This window comes from Petaurus breviceps, unplaced genomic scaffold (genome assembly GCF_028583685.1).
Source record: "Petaurus breviceps papuanus isolate PSGF00001 unplaced genomic scaffold, PetGlider_PUasm1.0 154, whole genome shotgun sequence".
Classification (NCBI taxonomy): Eukaryota; Metazoa; Chordata; class Mammalia; order Diprotodontia; family Petauridae; genus Petaurus; species Petaurus breviceps.
Window position 1 is genome coordinate 208,313 of NW_027185715.1, and position 25,396 is coordinate 233,708.

At 46.2% G+C, this 25,396-nt stretch overlaps 2 protein-coding genes across 8 annotated transcripts; one reads left to right on the forward strand and one right to left on the reverse strand.

Annotated features, from left to right (window-relative positions):
- The first annotated feature begins 2,305 nt into the window (after nt 1-2,305).
- DGKA (diacylglycerol kinase alpha) lies at nt 2,306-15,562 on the forward strand. Of its 6 annotated transcripts, none has more exons than XM_069078922.1 (24): nt 2,306-2,435; nt 6,085-6,235; nt 6,927-7,003; nt 7,393-7,525; nt 7,758-7,838; nt 8,247-8,296; nt 8,639-8,713; nt 8,929-9,048; nt 9,184-9,301; nt 9,474-9,562; nt 9,725-9,844; nt 10,114-10,212; nt 10,519-10,590; nt 10,937-11,010; nt 11,193-11,267; nt 11,739-11,824; nt 11,918-12,007; nt 12,510-12,670; nt 13,264-13,328; nt 13,611-13,701; nt 14,255-14,450; nt 14,582-14,702; nt 14,918-14,978; nt 15,280-15,562. In XM_069078922.1, exons 2-24 carry the CDS (start codon nt 6,172-6,174, stop codon nt 15,361-15,363), a joined length of 2,202 nt encoding a protein of 733 aa, XP_068935023.1. In that variant the 5' UTR covers nt 2,306-2,435; nt 6,085-6,171; the 3' UTR covers nt 15,364-15,562. The 6 variants fall into 6 exon arrangements, with proteins under 6 accessions (XP_068935023.1, XP_068935016.1, XP_068935051.1 ...); XM_069078915.1 differs by having other exon boundaries at nt 2,309-2,435; nt 6,157-6,235; XM_069078931.1 differs by lacking the exons at nt 2,306-2,435; nt 6,927-7,003 and having other exon boundaries at nt 6,157-6,235.
- Nucleotides 15,563-15,660: 98 nt separating this feature from the next.
- PMEL (premelanosome protein) lies at nt 15,661-24,203 on the reverse strand. Of its 2 annotated transcripts, XM_069078965.1 has the most exons (13): nt 24,149-24,203; nt 23,603-23,725; nt 21,973-22,020; nt 20,585-20,701; nt 20,283-20,429; nt 19,937-20,068; nt 19,426-19,587; nt 18,381-19,133; nt 17,932-18,048; nt 17,527-17,611; nt 17,156-17,361; nt 16,975-17,062; nt 15,661-15,909 (listed from the first exon to the last, which is right to left on the reverse strand). In XM_069078965.1, the coding sequence occupies exons 1-13, from the start codon at nt 24,201-24,203 to the stop codon at nt 15,774-15,776; spliced, it is 2,169 nt and encodes a 722-aa protein (XP_068935066.1). In that variant the 3' UTR covers nt 15,661-15,773. The 2 variants fall into 2 exon arrangements, with proteins under 2 accessions (XP_068935066.1, XP_068935075.1); XM_069078974.1 differs by lacking the exon at nt 21,973-22,020.
- Nucleotides 24,204-25,396: the final 1,193 nt, after the last annotated feature.

Sequence of the window (25,396 nt, forward strand, 5' to 3'; positions counted from 1 at the left end):
TGCCCAGAGTCACATAGCTAATGATAATAATAGCTAACATCTATAAACTGTCTACTATGTGACAGGTACCTTTACAAATATCTCATTTGATTCTCAAAAAAATCTGGGAGCTAGGTGCTGTTATTGTCATCCCTATTAAGGCTGGGTTTGAACACAGGTCTTCCTGACTCCAGGCCCAGCACTCTCCACTGCTCCACCTGGTGCCTCATAGTTTAAGATGGCTTGCCCACAGTCACATAACTAGACTCAAACCCCAGCCTTCTGACTTAAAGTTCTCTACTTTTCCCACAATACAACACCCAGCATCCTCATGAATATTCTTTGCTGGGAAAGGAGATCTATAAGGACATAGGAAAGAGAAAAAAGTTCAACCATTTCCTAGAATGGAGAATTTTTTGACCTGTGATTTCATTGCTGCAGGGAACTCTGAGTATAGGAAGCTTCTCTATCCATGCAAATTTGGCAGTTGGTCTCTCATTTACACAGTTGCCTCACACACTGAAAGTGGAAGTGACGTGTCCCATTGTCTTGGAAGAGGTTGAAAATTTAGGGACAGCACTTGAACTAATGCAGGTCTTGGGTTTTCTATCCACTTTACTACTATGCTTCCTCTTCCATTATTGTAAATTTAATGTGTGCAATATTTTATAGGTAGGAAACTAAAAGCAGAGGGGTGAAATTTTTCTCAGTTTTCACAGCTGTGGAACTGTTACTTCACCTTTGAATCTCAGTATTCTCATCTATAAACTAGAATAATGTTCCCTTCCTCATTGGGGCATCGTAAGGAGTGTTTTTCAAAACTTTAAATTTGCTATGGAAATATGAATTTTTTTAATTCTCTCTAAAGGTGGGAGGGAACAGAGAGAGACTACATAGTCTTTCGTCTCAGACACCTGCCCCAGATCTCTAGCTAAGATAACTAGCAGCAAGCTCTTCATATCAGAAACTTTTTACTTTGCAGCTTCCTTTCTGGGGAACATAAGGGAGGATCCCGCAAGTGTGTCTGTCTGTATTGGGGCTAAACAGGAACTTCTTAGATATCGTTTTCCAATCCCATTAAAAAATATCCTATTTGAAGAGGTTGGTCTTTATAACTTTCCCATCCCAGACTTCAAGGCAGGTATGAGAGAAGAGATTCCAGGAAATAGTAATTGGTTACTCTGCCCCACTTAATAAAGGAAGAGAATTCTGATTATTGGAGATAGGATGGAACTGGAGAGAATATTTACATCTGCAAGTCAAGTCCAAAGGCTTTTACCTCTCTTTTCTAGACTTCTAGCCCCTATCTACTGGGGTCCCAGAGTGTTTTCTCTGGTGAAGTATCTCTTTCTGGGACACAGAACCAGTCCTCCCAAACTACCCATTCTGAGGTATGAGAAGCACAATATTTTTATTTTCATTTCTCATTTCTGGACAAGCATGGATAGTTATTCAGTTAAAGTGGCAGATAAGAGGGGCAGGGAATAGACATGGAATGAAAGGATTAAAGGGAAGCATTGGATACACACACATACTCCACAAAGTGGAATTGAGGGATGGAAATGTTCCCAGAACATGGAGATGGTGTCACTTGGGGTGTGAGCAATCTAGGGTTTGGCAATCTGTGGAGTGTGAGGTATATAGCATGAGGGTCTAGTAATTCTCAGAAGTTGTGGTCAGGTGAGGAATCTAGGTCTGAGATCCCTTAATGTGATGTGATTTTGAGGGTATCTCTAGTGATTGAAATTCATGGACTGAAAAAGAGCCTGAAAATTACTAGGGTAAGAGAGGAGGTGGCCAAAGCTCTCATAAGATGATTTAAAGCCAAAAGGGAACTTAAGAGGCATGTGGTTCGACCCCCCCCCCATTTTACAGAGGAGAGACCTGAGGCCCAAAGAGATTCAGTGCTGAAAATCACCCAGGTATTAAACTAAGAATTGAACACAAGTCCTCAGCCTACCAATTTCGGCTACAAGACACTGCTTCCTTTAGGAAAAGGACAACAGAGGAAGAGTGGGGTGGTGTCCTCCTTGCCTCTCAGCTCTTCTGCTATCTCGGGTCCTTCAGGGTCAGGGAAAGGTGAAAATGGGAAGGGACGTCATTGGATGATCTAGAAATAAAAAGGAAAAAATGGGGAGGAGAATTGGAGAATTTACTATAATAACATCACGACGATCACCTAGAGCAGCAGAACTATGGGGGGAATCTGGCTGTTGGGGAGCAGTAAGCCAGCTGGGTCCCTGACTTGGACCTGGGAACGGGGAGAGAACTGGGGGGTGGGAGCGAGTCCCGCTAGGCTTGAAGGGCGGGAGCTAGAGGCTGTGTCGTCAGTCTCTGGGCGGCCCTCCGGAGGCAAAGCCCGCCCCGCCCGGCTCCCCAAACCCAGCTCGGGCTCTGGCTCCTAGCTCCAGCGCCGGCGCCGCAGCACCCTCCCGCGCAGCCCCGCTCTCCTTAAGGTAAACTCCAGAAACCCCTCATTAACTCTCCCACTCCCCTCATCTCCAGGGGAGGGGCCGGGAGTGAAGGCCTGCGGGGTGTCTCCAATTAGTACGGCGGGAACAGTCTGAGCAAAACCTTAGGACTGGAAAGAATCGGAGGCGGGGGAAGAGGTGGAGGGGGAAGGATTGAAGACTGGGGATGTTGGGGGGAAGGGAGTGGAGGATCAGCCCTGGGTGGGGAGCAGAAGTGGATGGTTGGGAGGAGTGAACCCGGTTGCTGGCTTCCAAGGAGGGAAGAGCTGTGGGGGCTCCAGGAGTTCCCGGGGTGGGAGTAGGGGCTAATCGACCCCTCCCTCCTAGATCTGGGTCGGATTTTGCCCTCTGCCTTCAGGCAGTACCACCACCTCACTCCACCCTCTTCTCCTGGCCACATTTATAGTTCTACTGAGTCTCTATTCTATTTGTTACTCTTTTTATGGGGGAAAATTAACTTGGTAGGCAAATCATACCACCCTTAGCCCCAACTTTTAGTCCTTTGTTCCCTAAGGGTGAAGTGATTTAGAAATCCTTAATCTAAATCTCTGCCTCCTGGGTACCCAATTGGCACCCAAAACATAAGCCAACTGAGTGGCCTAGGGACTCGTGTCTGAACGTCCCAAAGCTCTCGATCACAACCCAGATGGCCTAGCTTCCAACCATCCTTTTCCAACATTCCCTTCTGCAAGATTGACTTCAGAGCTCAAAAGCCTCCATGGCCTTGGGAGCCTCCCTTAAAGGTTAAGACATATTGTTTCATATAACAATTTGTTTCAAACTTCTTGAGTATTTTTCAAGGAAAAATACTAAATGTCAAAATGTTTTGAACATGGCATTGATTTCAATACCAGTCGCGGTAGGCAAAAGAGTTAAAATAAGGATAAAAGTACAGAGGCAGTGTAGTAGATTGGAGAAACCCTTGACTTGGAATTAGAAAACACAAGTTCTAGTCTCTCCGATATCCAGCTAGAAGATGTATGACCTTGAACACAAGTCACAACCTCAGTGCCCCAGTTTTCTCAGCTCTAAGTGAAGGCATTGGGAGTTGGACTAAATGATATGTAAAGTCTCTTCCATTTCTGACTCCTTTCCTTACTTTGCTGAACCTGGAGAGCCTGGGGAAGGGGGAGGGGAGGGAAGGATGAGTCACAGAATGAGGAGGGCAGCAGACATGCCCTGCCCCTACCCAGGCTTTTGCTTGGACTAGCCCAGTTTACAATTAATCAGGAGATTGTAACCAGGCAGGGCCAGAGGAACTCATGTACCCAAATTCCTAAACTCTGTTGTAGCCATTGACTGATTCTTACCAGATCCAGGACTGACAATTCCCAGTCTCTGCAAGCACCGTCACCTTATGCCTCTCTTATTTGCCTCCCTGCCCCCCTCCAAAAACCCTCCAGAGTTTTCTGGATACTCTGGTGCCTCAACTAGCTCTTACCAGGGGTGGGGAACCTGCAGTCTCAAGGCCTTCTAAGTCCGTGGGTTAGGCCTTTTGACTGAGTCCAAGTTTTACAGAACAAATCCTTTTATTAGGGGGATTTGTTCTGTGAAGTTTGGATACAGGCAAAGGGCCACATTTGGGGACCTAGAAGGCACATATGGCCTCCAGGCCAAAGATTCCCTGCCCCTGTTAGACACTTCTGGTTCCAAGGACTAGTTCTGCCCCATCTGAAGACTATGAGGTCCCTCTGCACAGGGGAAGGTGGAAAAGCTTGACTGGGACCTGGGGTGCTTAGATTATGGACCTTGGCTTTAGCAAGAGTGGGCAACTAGATGCATGAGTCCCTTGTCCACTCAGTGGACTGTCCCACCTTCCCACTCTTCCTTGACATAGATTTTGTCTTCCCTAACTTGCCAATTGGGTACCCTTGGGAGACAGATTTGGACTGAGTTTCTCTAGATCCTTTCACTCTCTGGGAACGTTGGAAGTAGTCATTAGAGATTAAGGGTGATGAGATAGCCCAGTTGGGGGACCGAAGAGAGGGTTCTTAAGTTGGAGGTATGGAGAAATATAGAATGGTCTTCTATGCTTTGTTGGGGAGTAATAATGTGCTGGGATTTCATTCTTCCTAAGTTAAATAGCTTCCCTTTCCCACTCTCCTGGCACCATATAGGTTCTTTCTACCCTTTTACCTCAGTTTCATCTTCTGAGTCACCTTTGGATCCTGGAGCAAAAAAGAAAAGACTAAGAAAGAAACTGACTGTTTCTTGCTCACCTTTCCCTGACACTTCCCCTTGTCCCTCTCTCGAAATGGCATTCCCTGGATATGGAGGGGGAAAGGTGGGAGAAAACACTGGCTAGAAAGAAATAGAGCCTTCTATCTATCTGTGGAAGAAGTGGAAGAAGGAGGTTATGTAAGGGTAGCTCATTAACTCAACCCAATCTTATTAGCTATGACATTATGTCTTATTAGCTACTGATAGCCATTAGATCTAATGGAAGCAGTGGCTCCAAGACAGGGTATACCGTGGTCCCTGTTGAGAATAGCCCTTTTTATTCACAGCAACAAGAGGCTCTAGGACAGTCCTAAGGGCTCCCAAGGAGCCTCTGAGAGCTTCAATTCCAGACATAGAGGGGGTGGGGAAGAACCAGGAGAGGGCAGGCTGGGAGATAAAAGCTGAGGTTGAGTATGGAAAAACTCTAGGGAAAGGCTAAGTTGGGGTAAGAAGAAGAAACTGAGAGGAAAATGAGCACAAATTTCTTGCTACCACAGGAAGGAAAAGAGCCAGGGTGTCACCCCTGAAGATTTCAACTGCCTCCCTGAGGTGCTGTCCCCTCCTTCCCTTACCATACTTTCCTTAAGACAAGAGAAGAAGCTCCCAGAAACTTCCCTTCAGGGATCCTTTAGAAGGAAACATAATCTAGTCCCCTATGTCTCCTGCCTTCTCAGCAGCCTAATTCAATTTGATAAGCATTTCTTTTGCTCCAGGCACCCAGCTAGCCACTAATATACAATAACAGGAAAGTAAACAGACTCTGCCCTCAGTTTACTCCTTTCTTTTTCCCTAGTGTCAACAGTCCAAAGTTGGGGAGGTTAAAACTAGGGGTTCTGGAGATGTGTTGAGCCAGGGAAGGATAAGGCCTCCCACCCATCTCCACTGCTCCCTAGCTCCTTTTTTCTGAAGTTCGGGAAGCTAGTTACAGTGCCTCCCTTCCCTACCAATTCAGGGTTCCATGTCTTCTCTCTCTCAAACAGCCAAGGGTAGATCAGTGGGCAGGGCAGGGGTCTGAACCTCAAGCACTTCATGATTCAGGGGTGCTTGAGCCTTTCCCAGCTGAACTTGGGACGACAGAGAGCAGCAGGTGTGTGGGGGTGGGGTCAAGACACCTCAAGGTGGAAGGTGGAGCTAGATGGAAGTGTGGGCAGACCTCCATCACCGTTGTAAGAACCAGAGAGAGACCTGTCCTGGAGAAACACCAGGCTGGAGGATGTACAAGAGGGATGGCAGAGACCAGAGACAGAGAAACAGCTAAACAGAGAGAGGTGGGGGTGGAGGAAGAGCAGAGGAGTTGTTTTCCCCAGCAGGCCAGGAAGAGGTAGAGAGTGAGGGAAAGAGACCCGGCACCAACACCACCACCACCTTCATCTCCTCCCTGGCTAACCCATACTATTGCATATCTTTCCTTCAGTATCCCCCATCCCAGCTTGTACCCTGAACCTCTCCATAGGAAGTTCAACCTTCAATTTTTCTGCCAACTTAGGAAGCAAGTGGAAAGATGTTAAAGAACTGGGGCCCTTTGAGCCCCAAGGACTTCGCCCAACTGCAAGAATATATGGAATGTGAGTCTTCTGCCCCCTCCCCATTCATGACCTCCTTTCATGATCCCCTTCATGACCTCCATTTCCAAAAATGCCTTTGGACTCCCCTCCACAGCCTGGTCCTCAGTCTTCCAAGAAACCTTGAGCTGTCCTATGTCATGATCAGGATTTGGGGAAGGAAGCAAATAACTGGGGTTTCAAATCACTGATCCCTTTCTCTATGCCTCAAAACTTCCTATAATTCCCTATTTCTTGGTTTCTCTGGTGTGTGTGTGTGTCTGTCTGTCTGTCTGTCTTTCTCTGTATCTCTGTCATTTTGAGTAGCAGAGTTTATTTCTCAATAGACTGCTCTTTTGGATGTTACTTCCTCTCCATGGGTCTCACTTTCCTTGTCTGTAAAATGAAGTGGTTGGACTAAATTTTCTTTAAGGTGCCCTCCAACTCCAAAGGTCTATAAAAATCTGTGATTTTTTTTTTCTTTTTGGAGAGGGGAAGGTAGGGCAATTGGGGTTGTGACTTGCCCAAGGTCACACAGCTAGTTTTTTGTGTTAAGTGTCTGAGACCAGATTTGAACTCAGGTCCTCCTGATTCCAGGGTCAGTGCTCTATTCACTGCACCACCTAGCCGCCCCTAAATCTATGATTTTAGAGCAGATCTGTATATGGAGGATGAGAAGAGATCCTGCCCTGAATGTAACTGTTGCCTCCCCCAGATTCAACCAAGAAAGTCAGTGATGTCCTAGCTCTGTTCAATCAAGATGGAGAATTGGCTCAATATCTCCAGGGAGATGTGAGAGGCATCTGCAAAAACTTCTCCCTGCTCCCAGTCCCTTCCCTGTGGAATTCCTGATATTCCTTCAAGACCCCCCCTTCCAGGGATCACTTCCTATTCCCCCTATTTTGTGCCCCTCCCTCCCAGAATCCCACATCTTTTTGTCTTTGTTCCTCTGAGGCCTTCATTTCCCACAGAATTTCCCAACCTCATCCCTAGACCTTTCTCTGACTCCCATAACATTAAGGGTGGAAAGATGAGGAATAACTTGCTGAGTAAAGAAACACATTCTTGACCCAGGTGATCATGGTCCACCCTAAGATACCCCCAAGCTTTCCCATTACCTCTAGCTCATCATTCCTTGTTCTTTAACCAGATCCCTGGGGTAATTCCCATTCCTATACTAGTCCATAGGGTATGAAGGGTTTCAGCTCTTCCTGAAAGCCTACCTAGAGGTGAATAATGTCCCCCCACAACTGAGTCAAGCACTGTTTGGATCCTTCCAGATCATGGAGTCTCAGAAACAGGACGATGAACAAGGTATGGAACTGAGAGTTAGCAAGTGCTGAGCCTCAGAAGCAAGATCAAATCAGCATGGGGTCTGGACTAATTCAGCTGATAGTCTTTGCTCAGTCTATTTGAAGAAGGGAAGGGTGATGTAGACTGTTATATGACTGGCGAGGGCAAAGGTAATGGAAGGGATGGGCTAGAAAGGAAGCAGACTAGCTGAATCAGAGGGAACCTCTGACCTTGCCGAACTATCCTCAACCAGAAGTATCCCTGATCTGTCTCAGTGATGTCTCCTGCTATTTCTCCTTACTGGAGGGTGGACGGCCAGAAGACAAACTAGAGTGTGAGTTATCAGAGCAAGAGAAATATTGGGGGGAGGGTTGGGGTAACGGAAAAAGTTGGAGAATGTATTTCTAGCCATCCTCCCCCCACTCTTCCAGGATTCCTAGTTGCTGATGCGTCCATAGAAAGAGGTAGAACCCCTAGGAATGGGCTTCAGGTCCCTCTTACCACTCCCCTGTTTCCTCTAGCTTTCTCTTACATAGCCCTTTTCAGGTATAATACATAGCTTACTCTTATCATTATATATATATATAGGCTCCCACAGCAGACTTTCTGAGGGCAGAGTTTGTCTCTCTTACCTCTTTATCCCCCAGAACAGAACTCTTCAATCAGGGTGGTTTAGGGTAGGATATGGGAATGGCCTCCACAAACTGACCCTAGCTCTGCCCCCCCACCCCAACTTTCACAGTTACCTTCAAGCTCTATGATACAGACAGAAATGGACTCCTGGACAGCTCAGTGAGTTCTGAAGACTGGGGAAGGGGATGGGTGGTGGGTGATAGATATATTTTTGACTCTGTTCTCCCTTCCTTGAGCCCCTATCCTTTGCAGGATCCCCAGGTGCAGATGATGCCAGGGAAAGAAGTTGAGTTTCCTGGGCAGGGTGATGGAATGGGTTCTGGCATAAGGGCATAGGACAAGAAGTAAGAATTGCCCTCACTCAAAATCCCCTCTTCCTCTAGAAATCCCCTCTGACATCACAAGATTTCCATAGGCAGATAAGACTATGGGGGACGCAGATCTAGAGATGGGGACTTCAGTAGTATAGGAGATGAGAGATTTGATCCTGGCTCTCCCTAGGAAGTAGACAGAATTATCACCCAGATGATGCGAGTGGCAAGATATCTGGATTGGGATGTAACTGAGCTGAGACCAGTAAGGCAATTTTTTCTTTCCCCATCCCTCTTGGCCCTGTCCCTGTGTACTGTCTCCTACCCCTTCCCCATGGACTTTGTACCTGTTTTATCCTTCCCTCTGAGGACCATCCTTGATATCTGGGTTGGGCCAAGCTCCTCACACTGGAAATCTAACCAGTGGGGCCTTGTATACATGAAATCTTTTTTTCCTTGACCCCCTTCTCCAATATTCAGATTCTGCAGGAGATGATGAAAGAGATTGACTATGACGGCAGTGGTACAGTGTCTCTGGCTGAGTGGGTACGCGGTGGATCCACCACTGTGCCTCTTCTGGTGCTGCTGGGACTCGAGGTGGTGAGTCAAGGAGGAAGGGAACAAGGACATTTTTCTCCTTCCATCTCAAAGCTCTGCTAGGGACAATTATGACTTCTGTACCGGGAGAAGGGTCTAGGTGCCCCTCATCCAGATTACTTGTGGTGTCCTCCCCAGAGCTTAAAGGATGATGGTCAGCACATGTGGAGGCTGAAACAATTTTCCCGTCCAGCTTACTGCAATGTGTGTGAGACAATGCTGCTAGGAATAACCAAGCGGGGACTGTCCTGTACCTGTGAGTGTATTGGGAAACAGGGTGGGAGGTAGGAACAATCTTTGAGTGATGGAGAGCAAAGAGTTGTGCTTGTAATGAGTGAGTGACCCCAAAAGAGAGCCCAGAGCATGGACTGGGAGCTCCAACCAAGGTTAAGAGCTTTCCCTCTTCTTTCTTTTTTTCTCTCTCCCAGTTTGTAAATTCACAGTCCATGAACGCTGTGCCAAGAAGGCCTCACCCTGTAAAGTCAGCACCTATGCCAAGTCCAAGAAAGACACTGGTGTGAGTGACCCCTGAACTCAATCAGTGTTTTCATTATCCCTCCTCAGCCCCTTCTCTGGGGGTAAAGGTGATTCCTCCTCCCCTTTCTAGGAAGCAGGGGTAACTTAACCTAGATGTTATTTAGGTCCCTTAAGTCAACAGGTTAATCTCCACTCTCTCAAGGCCCAGACCCATGTATGGGTTCGTGGAGGCTGTGATTCTGGGCGCTGTGACTGTTGCCAAAAGAAGATCCGGAATTTCCAAAGCCTGACAGGACTGCATTGTGTGTGGTGCCATTTCCAGGTCAGGAGCAGACCCTTTCCTCCAGACCTCCCAGAACCTCTCAGCCATCTTGAATTTTCCTCAACTTCTGGTCCTGAGGCTCCCTCCCTAAATAACCTTTTCTCTTAGTTCCCCTCCATAGACCTTTCCTACTGTAATATCTCCTAGACTCCTATCACGTGGGCTGAAGTCCCTCTATATCCCCAAATATTCTCCTATCTCTTTTCTCCTCCCTGAGTTGGGAGGTCTTAAGGGTAACTCTCTCATTCATGGTTCTTTTTACTCCCTAGATCCATGAGGACTGCCTGTCTGCCATGGGCCCTGAATGTGACTGTGGGCTACTTCGTGACCACATCCTGCCTCCCTCAGCTATCTATCCTTGCATCCTGGTGAGCACTTGGGCTTGGGAAAAGAGGAGAGATATGCTAGAAAGAGAACCTATAGAACCTCCCCCAAACCCTGTAGAGACCCCCTCCCTAGACTTTCCACAAACTTTGTAGCTCCCCTAGGGAGTACCCGTAGATCTCAGAGAGAGCATATCACTCTTGCCCATTTCTTTAGGGTTCAGGCCAGACTGGTACCTATCTGTGGCTGAGAAATAGTGAAGGCCCCACAAAGTGGACTCAACAGGGACAAAAATACCCATACACGAAATTCAGCCTTCCTCCCTTCTGTTTACCTCTACCTCTGAACAGGACCGCCAGAACTTGAGCTCCAGGAATGTCGACGAATTACAGCATTTGGTCCCTGATGGGCAGGCCCTTCGGGTACAGGCAGCAGTGCCTGGGCATCATGGTGGGGGAAAACTTGGGGTATTAGGATGGCTAGACTCTGGACTGGGGGGGATGAAGTTGGGGGAATATCCAGGGAATACAACCTGGCCCCCAGATCCTCATCCCTGCTAGTAACAGGCAAAGGGGAAAGGGGAAAAGAAGGCATCTTGGAGTAAAGTCCCAGAACTTGCCTTCTGCCTCTTCCTCCCCCTCAAGTGTTTTACAAATCTTAAAACTCTCTATAAAAGTGAATTATTGTTGTTATTATTATTAATCTTTGTGACCCAATTTGTCTCTCACATAATATCCCTACCCTATTTTTATTGCTTCTCCTCAACAGATTATCCCGATCCCCAATACCCACCCGCTTCTCGTCTTTGTGAACCCCAAGAGTGGTGGGAAGCAGGGGGAGAGGTAGGTGGAAATAAGAAAGGAGATGGATTCATAGTTTGGAAATTCTGCTAGAAGAAAGGTGGATGGAGTCTTCCCAGAGATTAGATTAGAGAAGGGGAAGGGGGCAGGTTAAAAAGTATTGCAGGAGAGGATAGGACAAATGATTCCACGAACCTGATTGCCTTCACCCCTTACAAATCTAGGGTGCTTCGAAAGTTCCAGTACCTACTGAACCCACGACAGGTTTACAACCTTGCAAAAGGGGGTCCTGAACCAGGGTGAGTAGAGGAGTATTTTGAGCTTGGTCTAAATGTCTGTGTGTGTATAATGGGGAACAGAGATGAGTGTGTGGGAAGGATGGGGTACCTGTGCTGAGCCTGAAGAGCTGGAATTTGGAACAGAACCTCGAGAACAGCCTCTAGAACCATCTTCTTTTCTTCTGCCTCTATACCTTTGAACACACAAATTGATATCTTGTGCAGTGGGGATCTCCAAGGAAGATCCTTTGTTTGCCCAGTTGTCAACAAGCCCCTCTTAAAGTTCATTTTCTTTATACAGTTTCAGATACTTCCCTTTTTCTGCCATCGATCTGATTTCAATTTTCCTTCTTACAAACAAAACCCTAGAGTGTAATGGTGGAGGAGGGAATCACCCAGAAAAAAAAAATGTCATTGAGGGTCAAGGAATTAGGGTTCTTCCGACCTTATTTATAGTTATAACCCCCTCCTCCCTTCCTTCCTTTGTCTCAGGCTTAAGTTCTTCAAAGACCTCCCAGATTTCCGGGTGCTGGTATGTGGAGGGGACGGCACAGTAGGCTGGATCCTGGATGCCATTGGTCAGTATTAGGGGAGAGGCATGGAGTCCTGGGGGCTAGAGGAGTGGTAACCTTCCTGGCTTGACTCTCCACTCCTGTCTCTGCTTTTCCCAGACAAGGCCAGCTTCCCCAACCCACCGCCAGTAGCTGTGCTTCCCCTGGGCACAGGGAATGACTTAGCTCGATGCCTAAGATGGGGAGGAGGTAAGTGCCATTCATGGGGGTAGGGAGGCAGTGGTTGTAAAAAGAGCCTAAGAAGCTGAGAGGACCTTGACAACTGGGGTGTGGATGACCAGGTAGTATCTTAGAAGAGAATAAGACTACAATCAAGAAACAATGAGGGGCTAGATTTTAAAAGGCTGGAGGAGCTACTCTTATGTTAACTGCTCTCCTGCCCACATGAACCGCCATTCTCAGGGTTTGCAGAGAAAAGAATTCAAATAGATGTTGGAGTTGAGAATGATTCCAATAGAGAAAGTACTGGATTTGAGAAGAGAAATGCCAGTCAGGCTAAGGATTTGGGGGAAGTGGAATATGATAACCAGAGAAAACCTTTCCAATCCTCAACTGCCATGACACAACATCTGTGTATGTGTGCACATAATGGGCCATGAACTCCTGAAGAATTAAGATGAGACATTCCCTGGTAATTGGCTGAACCTGAAGGCCTGTGAAGTTCCTATTCAGTCGCCTCTCCTCCCTCCAGGTTATGATGGGGAGAACCTGGGGAAGATACTCAAGGACCTGGAGTTAAGTGCCACAGTATATATGGATCGATGGTCTGTGGAGGTGATTCCTCTGGACCCCAAGGAGAAGAGTGATCCAGTCCCCTACCAGATCATCAACAACTACTTCTCCATTGGTGTGGTTAGTGGACTTTGCTTTTTTTTTTTTTTTGGAAGAGAGTGGGGTCAGAGAATCAGTGGGTGCTCAAATCATTGTGAATAGAGGATACAGAAAGGGAACAAGAAGTCTGAGAGAAAGTCTAGAGCTCATTGAAATAGTTCAGGGAGGGGGCGGCGAGGTGGTGGAGTTTATAGAGCACCAGCCCTGGAGTCAGGAAGACCTGAGTTCAAATTCGGCCTCAGACACTTAACATTTACTAGCCATGTGACCTTGGGCAAGTCACTATACTCCAATTACGCTGCCTTCCCCCTTCCAAAAAGCAAAAAAATAAATAAATTTATTTAAAAAAAATAAATAGCTCAGGCAATAGAACTGTGGTTTCATAGACACTTGAGTTACTGGGATCATTGGCGTGTAAGATCTAGACCATTGTGTAATCACCCCCTCTTTCTCCCCACCCTGCCCAGCAGCACATAAATAGGAATGTCCCGAGATGTGGTTTATTTGGATACTGAGCTAGTTTGGGGGGGGGTGGAGTTATGTGAGGGGAGTGGCCTTTCCTGATTAAAAAAGATATTGGGACTTGTCTATGAACTTCTGCCTTCCTCACTCAGGATGCTTCCATTGCTCACCGATTTCATGTCATGAGGGAGAAATATCCTGAGAAGTTCAACAGCAGGTGAGGGAGGTGTGGGAATATTGGGAATGGGGTAGCCACCTACCAGACAGAGTAATGGAGGGGGCCAGGCTTTGGCTACTCTCTGTGTCCATGGGCCAAACAAAGGCAGTGAATTCACTAAGTGGACATCCTCTCACCCCCAAGCTTCCCTTGTACCTCTTAAGATTGGACATGGAGCGCTGTCTTGCCTCCTCCACCCCCCTGCCCTCCCACAGGGCCTATGTAACCTGGCCTATGTAATCTGCCCCCTCCCCCTGGGCCTGGGGTGTGGGGCTGAGGCAGGATGAAGAACAAGCTATGGTACTTGGAATTCGCCACATCTGAGTCCATCTTCTCCACATGCAAAAAGCTGGAAGAGTCTGTTTCAGTGGAGGTGAGACACTTTTCAAACATAGCCTGGCCCTCACTCCCAAAAGACATATCCCAACCACTCCCATCTTTCTTTCACTTTCTGATATACACCAATTCTCTGACTCCCAAATGCCACACGTTGTCCAGACTATTACATTTCCCCATGGTTCCCAAGCCCCTGACTTTCTCCCAGTCTTCCAGCCAAACTCTCCCAACCCCACCCCATCAACAAGGTACCCAGTATGGGGCAGCTGGGTGGCACAGTGAATAGAGCACCGGCCCAGGAGTCAGGAGGACCTGGGTTCGGATCCGGACTGAGACACTTAACGCAAAAACTAGCCGTGTAACCTTGGGCAAGTCACTTAACCCCAATTGCCCTCCAAAAAGCAAAAAACAAAAAAAACCCAAGGTACCCAGTATCCAAGGCATAGGGTGGGATGGTGTCCAGTCATGGGAAAGAATTGGGGAAGGGAACAGGGGCATTCAAAGGAAAAGAGGCACAGCTACCCCTGTTACTCTCTTTGGGGGGTGAGAACGTGAGTGCCAGAGTTCTCTCGTTCCTTCACCTACCCCAGATCTGTGGGACACCTTTGAAACTGAGTGACCTATCCTTGGAAGGCATTGCAGTGCTAAATATTCCCAGCATGCATGGAGGCTCCAACCTCTGGGGAGACAAAAAGCGACCCACCAAAGATACCCAGGATTTGGATAATACTTCTGTGCCTCCTGAAGCAATCACCAACCCTGAAGCCCTGAAAACCTGTGTGCAAGGTGAAAGGACCCTGGGAAGGTTACGGGTCACCTGGCCAAATTGGGGGTAGAACTGAATGGCCCTTTTAATGGTGGGAGCAGGGCAGGGAATACTCTCTTTCTTCCTATGCTGGCCCCTCAACTTTTCCCAGATCTGAGTGACAAGCGACTGGAGGTGGTAGGACTAGAGGGAGCAATTGAGATGGGGCAGATATACACCAGACTGAAGAATGCTGGACATCGGATTGCTAAATGCTCCCAAATTACTTTTCGGTAAGGAAGACCCTGGGCTTAGTGGCAGGAGGTGATGGGAGGGGTTGCAGGAGACACAGAGAACATGAGAATGGAATGATTCCAAATGCTTAGAGACCCTTCTCTGGTGAGATAGGGCCTGAAGTCTCTGAAGGCAAATTGGAGGAAATCTGTATGTTAGGTCCTGTATTCTCTCTCCCCTCCCCTCAACATCAATCTGCTCTGGGCTCCCACAGGACTAGAAAAGCCCTTCCCATGCAGATCGATGGGGAACCCTGGATGCAAGCACCGTGTACTGTGAGTTCTTCCCCAAACCTAACTCCATAAGATTCTCTAGTCCCTGAACTTACGCCCCAGTGTCATTCAGATCTTGATCTTGTACATGGTAAACACATCCCCTGAGTCTTCTCTGAGCTCCCAACCCAGATCATCTCTTCCCGAGCCCCTTACTTTACTGTTTCTAAGATGAGCAGCTTTCTGCTGAGCCTGGCAGGCCACATACATGCCCAGACCCACAGAATTTCCCTGGAGCTCTCACTGCCTGATTCCTCAGCCTACCAGCTTCCTTTGCTATGAACCTGGGCTCTTTACCTTTCAGATCCAGATCACCCACAAGAATCAGATGCCCATGCTTATGGGCCCCCCTCCGCGCTCCTCCAACTTCTTCAACCTTTGGTCCTGAGGGGAGGGCCCCTCAGCCCCTTTCCTCCACTTCCCTGGGTTCTCCCTCTACATCTGTGCTACCACCCCTGCTCCTCCCTTGGGGAGCTTGGGTGGGCCCTTACCCTCACAATATTTATTGTCCCACTCTGCTTCCCTTCCTGCCCAACACACTTTGAAAGTGCCTCATCCAAATAAAACGGTTTGGTTTTTTCATTTCACTGTCTTGTGTTAATTGAGGAAATTGGAGGTTTGTTCTCCTTCTGTTCTCCACTCCCACTCTCTTTTGGGCTGTTGATAAATAAAAAGAGACACAGTGTTGTATTCAAAGTTTTTACTTCAGGTAATGGCAGGGCAGCTATCAGGGAGAGAGAAGAGGGAAAGATGTGAGTTTCTCCCAGCCCTAGGCCAGTCCTAAGATGCTTTGGGCTCTCAGACCTGATGCCCACTGAGGAGAGGGCTACTTTCTCCACTTGGGCCTGGATAGAAGGAAGGGGGCAATCTCAGCCAGTGAACTGTACGTCGAGGCAGCCAGGATTGTGGAAGAGCTGAGCCCCGTTTCACACGCCTGGAGTGATGGGAAGAGAAACAGCGATCAGCAGGGATGGAACATCTTTCTTAAAGTTGCCCTGCCCAGCCCGCCTGGGATTTTCATATGTACCATCCCACAGAAAGGGATATATTGCCCATTTCCAAGGTGTCTGACCACCATGAAGTCCCACTTAGGTGCTGAGGCCATTTCTTTTCATTCTGCCTGTCCTACATGGGGACAAATCTCCCTCTAAAGGCTTCATATTCAAAGTCCACAAACCTCAGTCTGTTCAGCTTCTAATTTGTTTTATTTATCCCTCAAAAATACAGAACTATGCTTTCACCTTTGGTGGGGAAGACATCTGTAGGGGGAAGAGGGACAATAGACCCTAGTAGGAGAATACATTTGTATAGCACTTCAGGATTTTGAAGTGCTCTGTCTACATTCTCACCTGATCTGCACAATAGCCCATGAAGAAGGTAATACGAGTTGTTAATTCCCATTTTAGAATAAGAATTTGGAGCCAGGAGGGACCTTAGAGTTCAGTTAGTTTAGAGGTTCTTAACCTGGGATCTTTGATATTGTTTTAAAAATATTTTGCTAACTTTCAATATAATTGGCTTCTTTTGTAGCCCTATGTGTTTTATTTTATGCAGTTGAAAACTGTTCTGAGACCTACAGGCTTCACCAACTGCCAGAATGTTAAAAAGCTCCTACACCAATTGGATACCTCATGTTACTGAAAGAGGGCAAGGGACTTGTGCCAAAGGTCATACAACTAATAAGTTGGCAGATCCAGGATAGAAATTCTCACTATTACATCCTCCTGAATATTACAGAAGAGGAAAATGAGACTCAAAATGGGGCGCAGGGTCACACAGCTCCCAAGTGGTAAAACTTGGAAAATTTGGGTCTTCCAACCCCAAGTCTAGAGGCCCTTAAACCATGACAAGAAGGCTAAAGGAAGGCTGGGTGAATCTCAAGACCCACTCCTGTGTTCCAAATCTCTATGGAATCACTCTCAGTCCCCTCTACAGAATGATTGGGGAAGGACTGAAACTACAGCAGACAGGCTAGCACATGGAAGAGGAGGCTTCTTACCTGTACATTAGAGATGCCAGGGCTATTGCCACTATAGCCAGCATAACACCTACCAGTAGCGGAGCCTTCTGGGTGCCTGCCTCCTGTCCTGTGAACACAGCCCCAGGTATTCTCACTGTTAATACTCCTTTCTTCATGATCCCTATCAACCAACACCACCAACCTTTCCTTAGATACCTACCTGGGACTATGATCTGAGTGCTGGCCATAACCACGCTGTTGGTATCAGCCAGGGATACATTTAGGCAGTAGATCCCCGCACCTCCTTCCAGAGCTTGGTGCAGCACCAGCTGACAGTCTGGACTGGATACTACAGGCTGGCACAGTTTCTGGACAGGAAGCTGGCACCCTGGAGATGAGATCTCTGTGCAAACTTCATCAGGCAGCCTGAATATGGAGGATGGAGGAGGGGTGGGGAGTATGGGAGTCAGTTTCTGCCAGGGAACTGGAGAGAAAGACTGAGCAAAGAAAGTTAGTGCTATTAATCAGCACTGGTGAGTCTCCTGGAATTAAACATTTCCAAGGGTCAGTGTGCCCTCCGAGACTACTCACCCGCCTTGGCAGGACACAGTGAGCTCAATTGCATCTCCCTCCCTGACGGGCACAGCCTGCAAGATTTCAGCACTCTCAATCCCCTCTGCAGAGATGGACAATCACATAGGAATTCTTAGGGTTTGTGTTGGAAAGGACCTTGGAGGTCATCTCCAACCTCCAAGGAAACTGAGGGTCAGAGAATCAAGCTACTCCCCCAACTCTATCTAGTCTGCAGAGAAACTGCTGATTCCTCCAAATAAGGTTCTATTGTCTGAGTGTCCCCTGGACTCCAGAGCTGGCTCAGAGCCCCAGAATTTTTTTGGAGATCTTGCCAACATGCCTTTCCCTCTCAAGGCTTTGGGAGACTATTGCCTCCCTCCTGTCCCTCTCCAACCCCTCCCGAATGAAGCAGACAGGACTCACGGACAATGTCAAGGGTGAGAGCAAAGGAGCCAAATCGATACAGGATACAGTCCAGAGGGGTCTGGCGCCTCGCCAGTGCTAGGACCGCTGCGCCAGCAGAGGGGAGGGCTGATAACCCTTTAACACATATAGCAGCAAAAGAAGGTTATAGGAACAAAGACAGGAGTTCTAGAGTTTTTCTACCTAGGGCCAGCTCAAACAGGTACATTAACTAGTTGAAGTGAGTTTTTGTGACAATTAGGTTTATGTGTCAAGGGGCTAGGGGATTTCTACACATTTAAATATGAAACAATGACATACAGATGAAATATAAACCTCATGCAGGTTAATTCTGAGTCTACCACCCATCCCTACCTGCTTTTCCATTTTAATTCTAGGGGCAAGTTGGCTTTTCCCCACAGCAGGGACAGGGGAGGGACCCAGGATTCCCGAATCCCAGTTATACCCACCTGTTGTTCCAGGGAGGTTGGTGGTTTCTGGTCTTAAAGAAGTAGTAGAAGGGACTGTGGGTACCTCTGAGGTGCCCTCTGCAGGAACAGCAGGGCTGGTGCCTGGGTTTACCATGACTGTATCAGAGGTGTCCACAGACTCCACTCCTGTTGAGTTCCCTATTGTGTCTGCAACTGAAACCCCCTCATCTGTGTTATTGGTTGGTGCTACAGGTGGCATTTCCCCAGCAGTGGTGCCTGGGGACCCTTCAGCTGGCACTTCTCCAACTGTGGTCCCTGGGACCCGTACAGTTTGTGCTTCCCTAGTAGTGGTACCAGGGGTCACTACAGTTAGTACCTCTGTGGCTGTGGTACTAGAGGCCACTGTAGTTGGTATCTCCCCAGCTGTGGTACCAGGGGCCTCTGAAGTTGCCATCCCTCTAGCTGTGGTGCCCAAAGGCTGGGTGCTTGGGGGATCAGTGCCTGGAGCAGGAGAGGTTCTGCAGGAGGCTAGGGGAATGGCAGCCTCCAAGACCACCTGGGCAGTGACTGGGCCTGGCACCTGGTACGTGTGAGTGACAGTGGGTACCCGGGAGATGAGGGTCCCACTGCCATCTCCAAAATTCCAAGTGTAGGACAGGTCAGCCTGGGACAGGTAACTGCTAGGATCGTGGAGCTGAAGGCTGAAGATCAAGGGCTGGTTCCTCAGAAAGTGCCTCTCTCCCCCATCCAAGGCCTGAAGCTGTGACACACTCACAGAGAAGGGAACCTGGTCTGGGAGTGGGATCAGAAAGGAGAAAATGAAGGGCTAAAGACTTCCCTGACTCTTCCTCCTATCCCTGCACTCTCTGGACCTGGACAGCTGGAATTATGGGAGACTCCATTTCCAAGACTATTTCATTGATTGATTCTTCACTAGCCCTTTACCCCTATAATCATGCAAATTCCCTGACTCAGTCCCCACAGAACACTTCTCTAACCCCTTCCCAGTGCCTTTCAGACCCAATCCCTTCCTAGATTTCTTATCTATTTTTGCCACATCCCTGATTCTATTCTTTGCTCCTACCAGTGAGGGTGAAGGCAGACACGGCTCTGGCAATGGGCACGTAACTCCGAGGTCCTCGGTGATGATAAACTGTCACCTCCATGGTATGGGGACCTATAGCGACTCCAAGTGTCTCAATGCTCAGTTTGGACACTGGGCCTCCCATAACTTGCCAATATTTCCCTGTGGTTAAGGCAGAGAAGAAGATTACGGACTGTCAGGCATGTGGTCCAGAGAGGACAGAGGTACATACTGAAGTGGGGTCAAAGGACAAGATTAGAAATGTCAAGAGAGAGCAAAAGCTAGTACTGGCAGGATGTTCAAATGAATACAAAGTGGGTGTGAATGAAAAAATAAAGACCCAAGATACAGAACCATGGGCGGGAGGAATCCCAGTATTGAAAGAGCAGAATAGGGTCCAAGGGAAAGGAGGACAGGACTAAGATGATCCCAGAGGTGAACAGAGTCCCTAACAATAAGGGCAAGGAATTGGAAGGTATTGGAAGGTATATCAGAGAAGATAGTTTCTTACCCCAAGTCTTCCAGACATAGATGAAGTTCCTATGAGGTCCAGCCTCAGATGGGCAGGGTTGCCCATCAGGAAAGACACAGGCAGCATCAGAACCTTGAGGATAAACAGGTTGTCCACCCCATACCTGGCTCCCTGAAAGAAATAAGGTCATATTTGAACTTTAATGTCTTCTTTACCCCAATCCCAATCACTAACCAAGAAGGAGGTTATACGCATTGACTGAGTAAAGTGAAGCCAGTGGCTCAGTGGGGCAGCATTCTAGAAACATGTATTTTATTAAATCTGTGAGGATTTTAAGGGGAGTACACAGAAAGGATATACTCAGGAACAAAGAGAGGTCCCTTACCATTGATTGTACTGTTGCTGGCCCAGATAATATGCCCATTGGGCAAGACCTGCTGGCTTGGGGGGAAGTGCAGGATGATAGAGAAGGAAACATGGGCACCAGTCAGAGTTGGAGCATCATTATTGACCTCCAGGGTCACCTGGCCTCCTGGATAAGAAAAGAGCATTAACTGGGGATCCTGACCCCTGCAAGCCCCTTTTTATTTTATGGTTTATCTTCTAATCCCACTTCCAACTCTGCTCCTCTTTTCACCATTTTCCTAATTCCACCCTTCCCTACCTGTCCCAAGTGCTGTTTCTCACCTTTCCAGCAGTCAGAGCCCTGAATTCCAGCCTCCATCCATTCTGGATACAGCTTTGAGTCCCACATATCAGTTTGGGGCTGATTCCTGAGACCTTCCCAGCCTGTTTTACTTGGCTCTAAAAAGAACAAATCACAGTGCCAACTCTGGAGTCAGGAGGACCCTCGTTTGGTTCCGGCCTCAGACACTTAACACCCACACAAAAAAACTAGCCGTGTAACCTTGGGCAAGTTACTTAACCCCAATTGCCCTCCAAAAGGCAAAAAAACACAAAGAATAAATCACAAGAAACAGTTAGTAATCTTCCCACTTAGGGGACATGTAGCAGCAGCCACAGTAGTTATACTTATTATTTATATATCTATATTTTGTTTGGACTTGTGATTTCATTAGTATGGAAACATCATATATTGGTATAGCTCTGTAATTCATATTTGAATAAGAAAACACTTTTTCTTACCTGGGACACTAAGAAATTAATTAACTAGCCCATGGTCACATAGCTAGTATGTGTCAGAAAAAGGAATTGAACCCATTTTCCTGATTCTAAGATCAGCCCCTATCCATGCCTTACTGCTTTCATGGATGAATGCCTTTTCATAATAGATTAGAAAGAACACTGTGAGGGATGGGGCAGAGTATTAAGAAGGTGATCCTCTAAGTTAGTAAAAATGGGAAATCTTAGAAGGGTCTAGAAAAGGGCTAGGAGACAGAAAGAGAAGATAACTAGGAGAATATATGCTATAGAGTAGAATTCTGAAGAAACAGTAGAGCCCTTGGTTGGATCAATATGATGGGGGCCTCAATGCTCTGTTCTAAATCTCTAGTGGAGAACAAAGTTATCAGGGCTGAAATTGCTACAGATGGATGAGCTCAGTGATTTCCATCTTGTTGCAAGTGGATATATTACAATGGGTCAAACAGACCTTTTAGAGATTGAATAAATATTCAATGGGCCTGGGTTTAAATCCTACCTCTGATACTACCTGTGTGATCTTAGACCTCAGTTTCCTCATCTGAAAAATGAGGAGGTTGGACTGGACTGACTCTAGGTTCTCTTTCAGTTCTAAAGCTATACTCCTATGAAATAATGTTGTTTGAATTTACGTATCACTATATTCCAGCTGTATATAGATGCTGTTACTCTTAAAATACAAATTTATTTTAAAATATTACTGAATTCATAGGAACTTTTTTTTCCCCTCAGTCAATGGATACTAATAGTACAGCTGCTATCAGGTGAGGGGGTTGTGAAATGGTCTTGATGTTTAAAAAGAAAGAAGGAAGGACAAAGAAGGAAAGAAAGGAAGGAAGGAAGGAAGGAAGAAAGGAAGGAAGGAAGGAAGAAAGAAAGGAAGAAAAGAAATCTATCAGACAAAATATTCATACCCTTTGATCCAGAGATTACACTATTAGGCATATTTATCACAGAGGTCACTGAAAAAAAAAAGAAAGATCTCATATTCACCAAACACTTCTAGCAGCACACTTTGTGGTGGTGAAGAACTGAAACAAAGCATGTATCTACCAACTGGAGAATGATTAAATAAACTGTAAGTGTAATAGATGAAATGGGGAATATTACTGTGTTTTAAGAAATGATGCAAAGAAAGATGGAAAGACTTATATAAACTAATGCAGATGGGGAGCAGTTAGGTGACGCAGGCGCAGAGTGTAGAGCACCGGCCCTGAAGTCAGGAGGACCTGAGTTCAATTCCAGACTCATACACTTAACACTTACTAGCTGTGTGACCTTGGACAAGTCACTTAACACCAATTGCCCTGCCCTCCCCCTCCAAAAAAAAAAGAAAAAAAACTAAAGCAGAATGAGTTAATCAGAGCCAAGAAAACAATATATGTAATGACTACAATGTAAATGAGAAGAACGATCACAAATGAGTGTTTCAAAATTACAAAGATCAAGCATGGCCCTAAAGAAGAAATAGAAGAAGACATCTTCCCCTACTCCTTTGTAGAGGTGTGGGAGTCCACAGGTGTAGAACATTGCATATATTGTGAGATTTTACAAATATGATATGTACATGTCAGTTGTGCTCATTTTTCCTCTTCTTTTTTCATGAAAAAATTCTTTGTTATATGGTATGGATCTGCGGAAGGGGGAGGAATACAGCGGGGAGTTTGTGATGAAAAACAATAAAAAAAATATTAATAATAATAATGCTAAAAAAAGATAAAGAATTTCTGGATTAGACATTAGGGGAGACGGGTTTCCTGACTTTCCAAGATTCAGAGGGACAGCAGGGGCAAGAAAAGGGCTTTAAGGACCTAAATTAGAGGTTGAGAGAAGGAACCTAGAATAATCTTACTATCTCATTGTTAGGATAGAAGGAATAATAAGATCTCCCCTTCTCCTTTCTCCTCCCCACTCTCCTCCCTTACTGTAGCTTCTGATATTCCAGACCAACCCCCCTTCCCAGTCACGAGGTCCCAATCCCCCAGCAGATCCTTTTCATGTGATTCTCAGCTGAGACCCCCATGCCTCCCTAGCCCTAGCCCTAGCCCCAGAATAGCAGACAAGGACAATAGGCCTCCTTCTCACACCCAAAGGAATAGAGGGTTCCTCTTTAACCTTTTGATCTCATACATTTCCTTCTTTTCCCAGAGAACTGCCTCCTTCACATTCATGCCCCTAAAGTGCCAGGTACCAGAAGAGGCAGGAACAATTGGTATACCAACTTTAGGAATAGTCTATTTCACCTTCAAAAACTCTGATTTGATCTATTTCATTCCCTTTGAAGTCTTAAAACTTAAGCAACAAGCACTCCAAAATTCCTCCCATCTTCAAGAGGTGCTTCAGTTCAACTTTCCCATATTTCTAGAGGGGAAGGGATGTTGAGTCTAAATATTCAAGAATACATGGGGGAAGGGGGTCAAAAGTTGCCTAGGGAATTGACTAGGAGTGCTGTTATCCTCAAGATTATAGGCAAGCTAAACCTAGGAGATAGTCCCAGTTCAAACTACCCATTCCCTCCCAGCCTCCCCTCCTTCTCATACTCACCATCAGCAGCTATTGTAGTCAACAGGATACAGGTCATGGCCGTATTATAAAACCAGATCATCTGTCCTAGTCTCATTCTTTCTGTCAGTTGAACAACCATAGCACAGAGGCTGGTGCTAGCTCCTATATAAGAAAAGGGTACTACTCATTTGCATAGCCCTGCCTATCTTCTCCTCCCTTCAAAATTCCCAGTGAAGAAAGGAAGAATTGAAGAGAGGTGAATGGGACTGACAGTGGTATGATTTAGGAAAAAGAACACTGCACTAGGTGGCAGAAAATGTGGGTTCTGTTTCTATTCCTGCTCCTACCAATTATTGGTTATATGACTATAACCTCTCTGGACCTCAATTTCCCATCAGCAAAACAGGGAATGTATGGAAAATGCTTTGAAAACCCTTCTTTTCCCTACTTCAAAACCTGCTGGATGTTTTGAGCCCCACCAGGTGATTAGAAGAGATTGAAAGACAAGGGTAGTGGAGAGAGCATTGGATTTGTAGTGTGTGTGTGTGTGGGGGAAGATATTAGAGTTCTGGCTCAGACACTTACTTGCTGTGTAACCCTTCACAAGCCACCTGGGTTCTCTGACCCTCAGATTCTTCATCCATACCTACCAAACAGGGTTTGGTATGAGATAGTGAGTATAAAGTATTGTATCAACACCATCTATTTACACCATCACAGGGAAAACCAAGGATGAAAAGCTTTTTGTATATTTTGAGTGCTATATAAATATTCGTCATGAGGCTAGTACTAATATAATTATTCTAATAACTCACAGTTATTTAGGGCTTTAAAGTCTGAAGACAAAAGGGGATTTGAACTTAGGGATTTAAATTCTGATGACAAATACAGGAAGTTGTGCCCCCTTGCCTCCATTATTGTTATAATAGAAATATAGTTATATACAGTGGTATGCTGGTAAATGCTTAACAACCAGCTCTCTAAAAAAAAAACAAGCTATGAATGACATACTTTTAAGTTTTCATTTTCTTAAATGTAGACAATCAACAAAATACTTCATTAAGCCCCGGTTGGTAGCATTTGCTGATTTCTTAAATGTAAATTCTCACACTGAAAATTTAACAATTAACTCTCACGAACTGGCTCCAGCACACCCTTGGATATCTCTTGAACTCAGAAATATAGTTCTCTGTGTTCAAGGTCATTCTTCTCTGTTCAGGACTCCCTTGGAAGAAGGGAAAATGAAAAAAAAATTTTTGACTCCGAGTCAGAAGAGACTTGAGTTCAAATTCTACCTCTGACACTTACTAGGCCCAGCACAGTGCGTGCCTCTGGGGCATATAGTATGTGCTTAATAAATAGTCACTTAACTGAGCCTCAGTTTCCTCAGCTGTAAAATGGGGATGATAACCAACACAACCTACCTGACCGTTGTTGTGGGGTTTAGATGAAATAATATGTTTAACAGTGGTAGAGATATGCTTCTTCAGTATATGGGTGAAAAACGCTTTGTAAACTTTAAAGCATTTATATAAATGACAAATATTATTCTATTCCTTTGATCAGAATTTGTAGGAAAAAGGTTGAACAAGAGACTTAGAATCTCTCCAGACACAAGCTACAAAGGGCAGGGGATATGGATTCAAGAGAGGTACATAGCTACAGAAAATGGGAGATTACCTACAATAGGTGAATAATTATTGGACATAGACAAGAGGGATCACCAAAATAGTCTTTCAAGTAAGAGAAGTTGACCTAGGTAAAGAATTGGCAGAGTGGAGAAAAGGGATGGGGCGTTAGAGTATTTTACTGGAGCCTGTAGGACAGGACAGG

Bases quoted from the DNA above. Each gene is read 5' to 3' on its own strand.
- DGKA (XM_069078922.1), top strand. From the start codon at position 6,172: ATGTTAAAGAACTGGGGCCCTTTGAGCCCCAAGGACTTCGCCCAACTG. The intron at 8,714-8,928 runs GTAAGGCAATTT...TCCAATATTCAG, and splicing joins ATGTAACTGAGCTGAGACCA to ATTCTGCAGGAGATGATGAA. The intron at 9,049-9,183 runs GTGAGTCAAGGA...TGTCCTCCCCAG, and splicing joins TGCTGCTGGGACTCGAGGTG to AGCTTAAAGGATGATGGTCA.
- PMEL (XM_069078965.1), bottom strand. From the start codon at position 24,203: ATGAAGAATCTGAGGGTCAGAGAACCCAGGTGGCTTGTGAAGGGTTAC. The intron at 20,069-20,282 runs GTAAGGGACCTC...TATTTCTTTCAG, and splicing joins CAGCAACAGTACAATCAATG to GGAGCCAGGTATGGGGTGGA. The intron at 19,134-19,425 runs GTAGGAGCAAAG...TCCCACTCCCAG, and splicing joins GTCTGCCTTCACCCTCACTG to ACCAGGTTCCCTTCTCTGTG.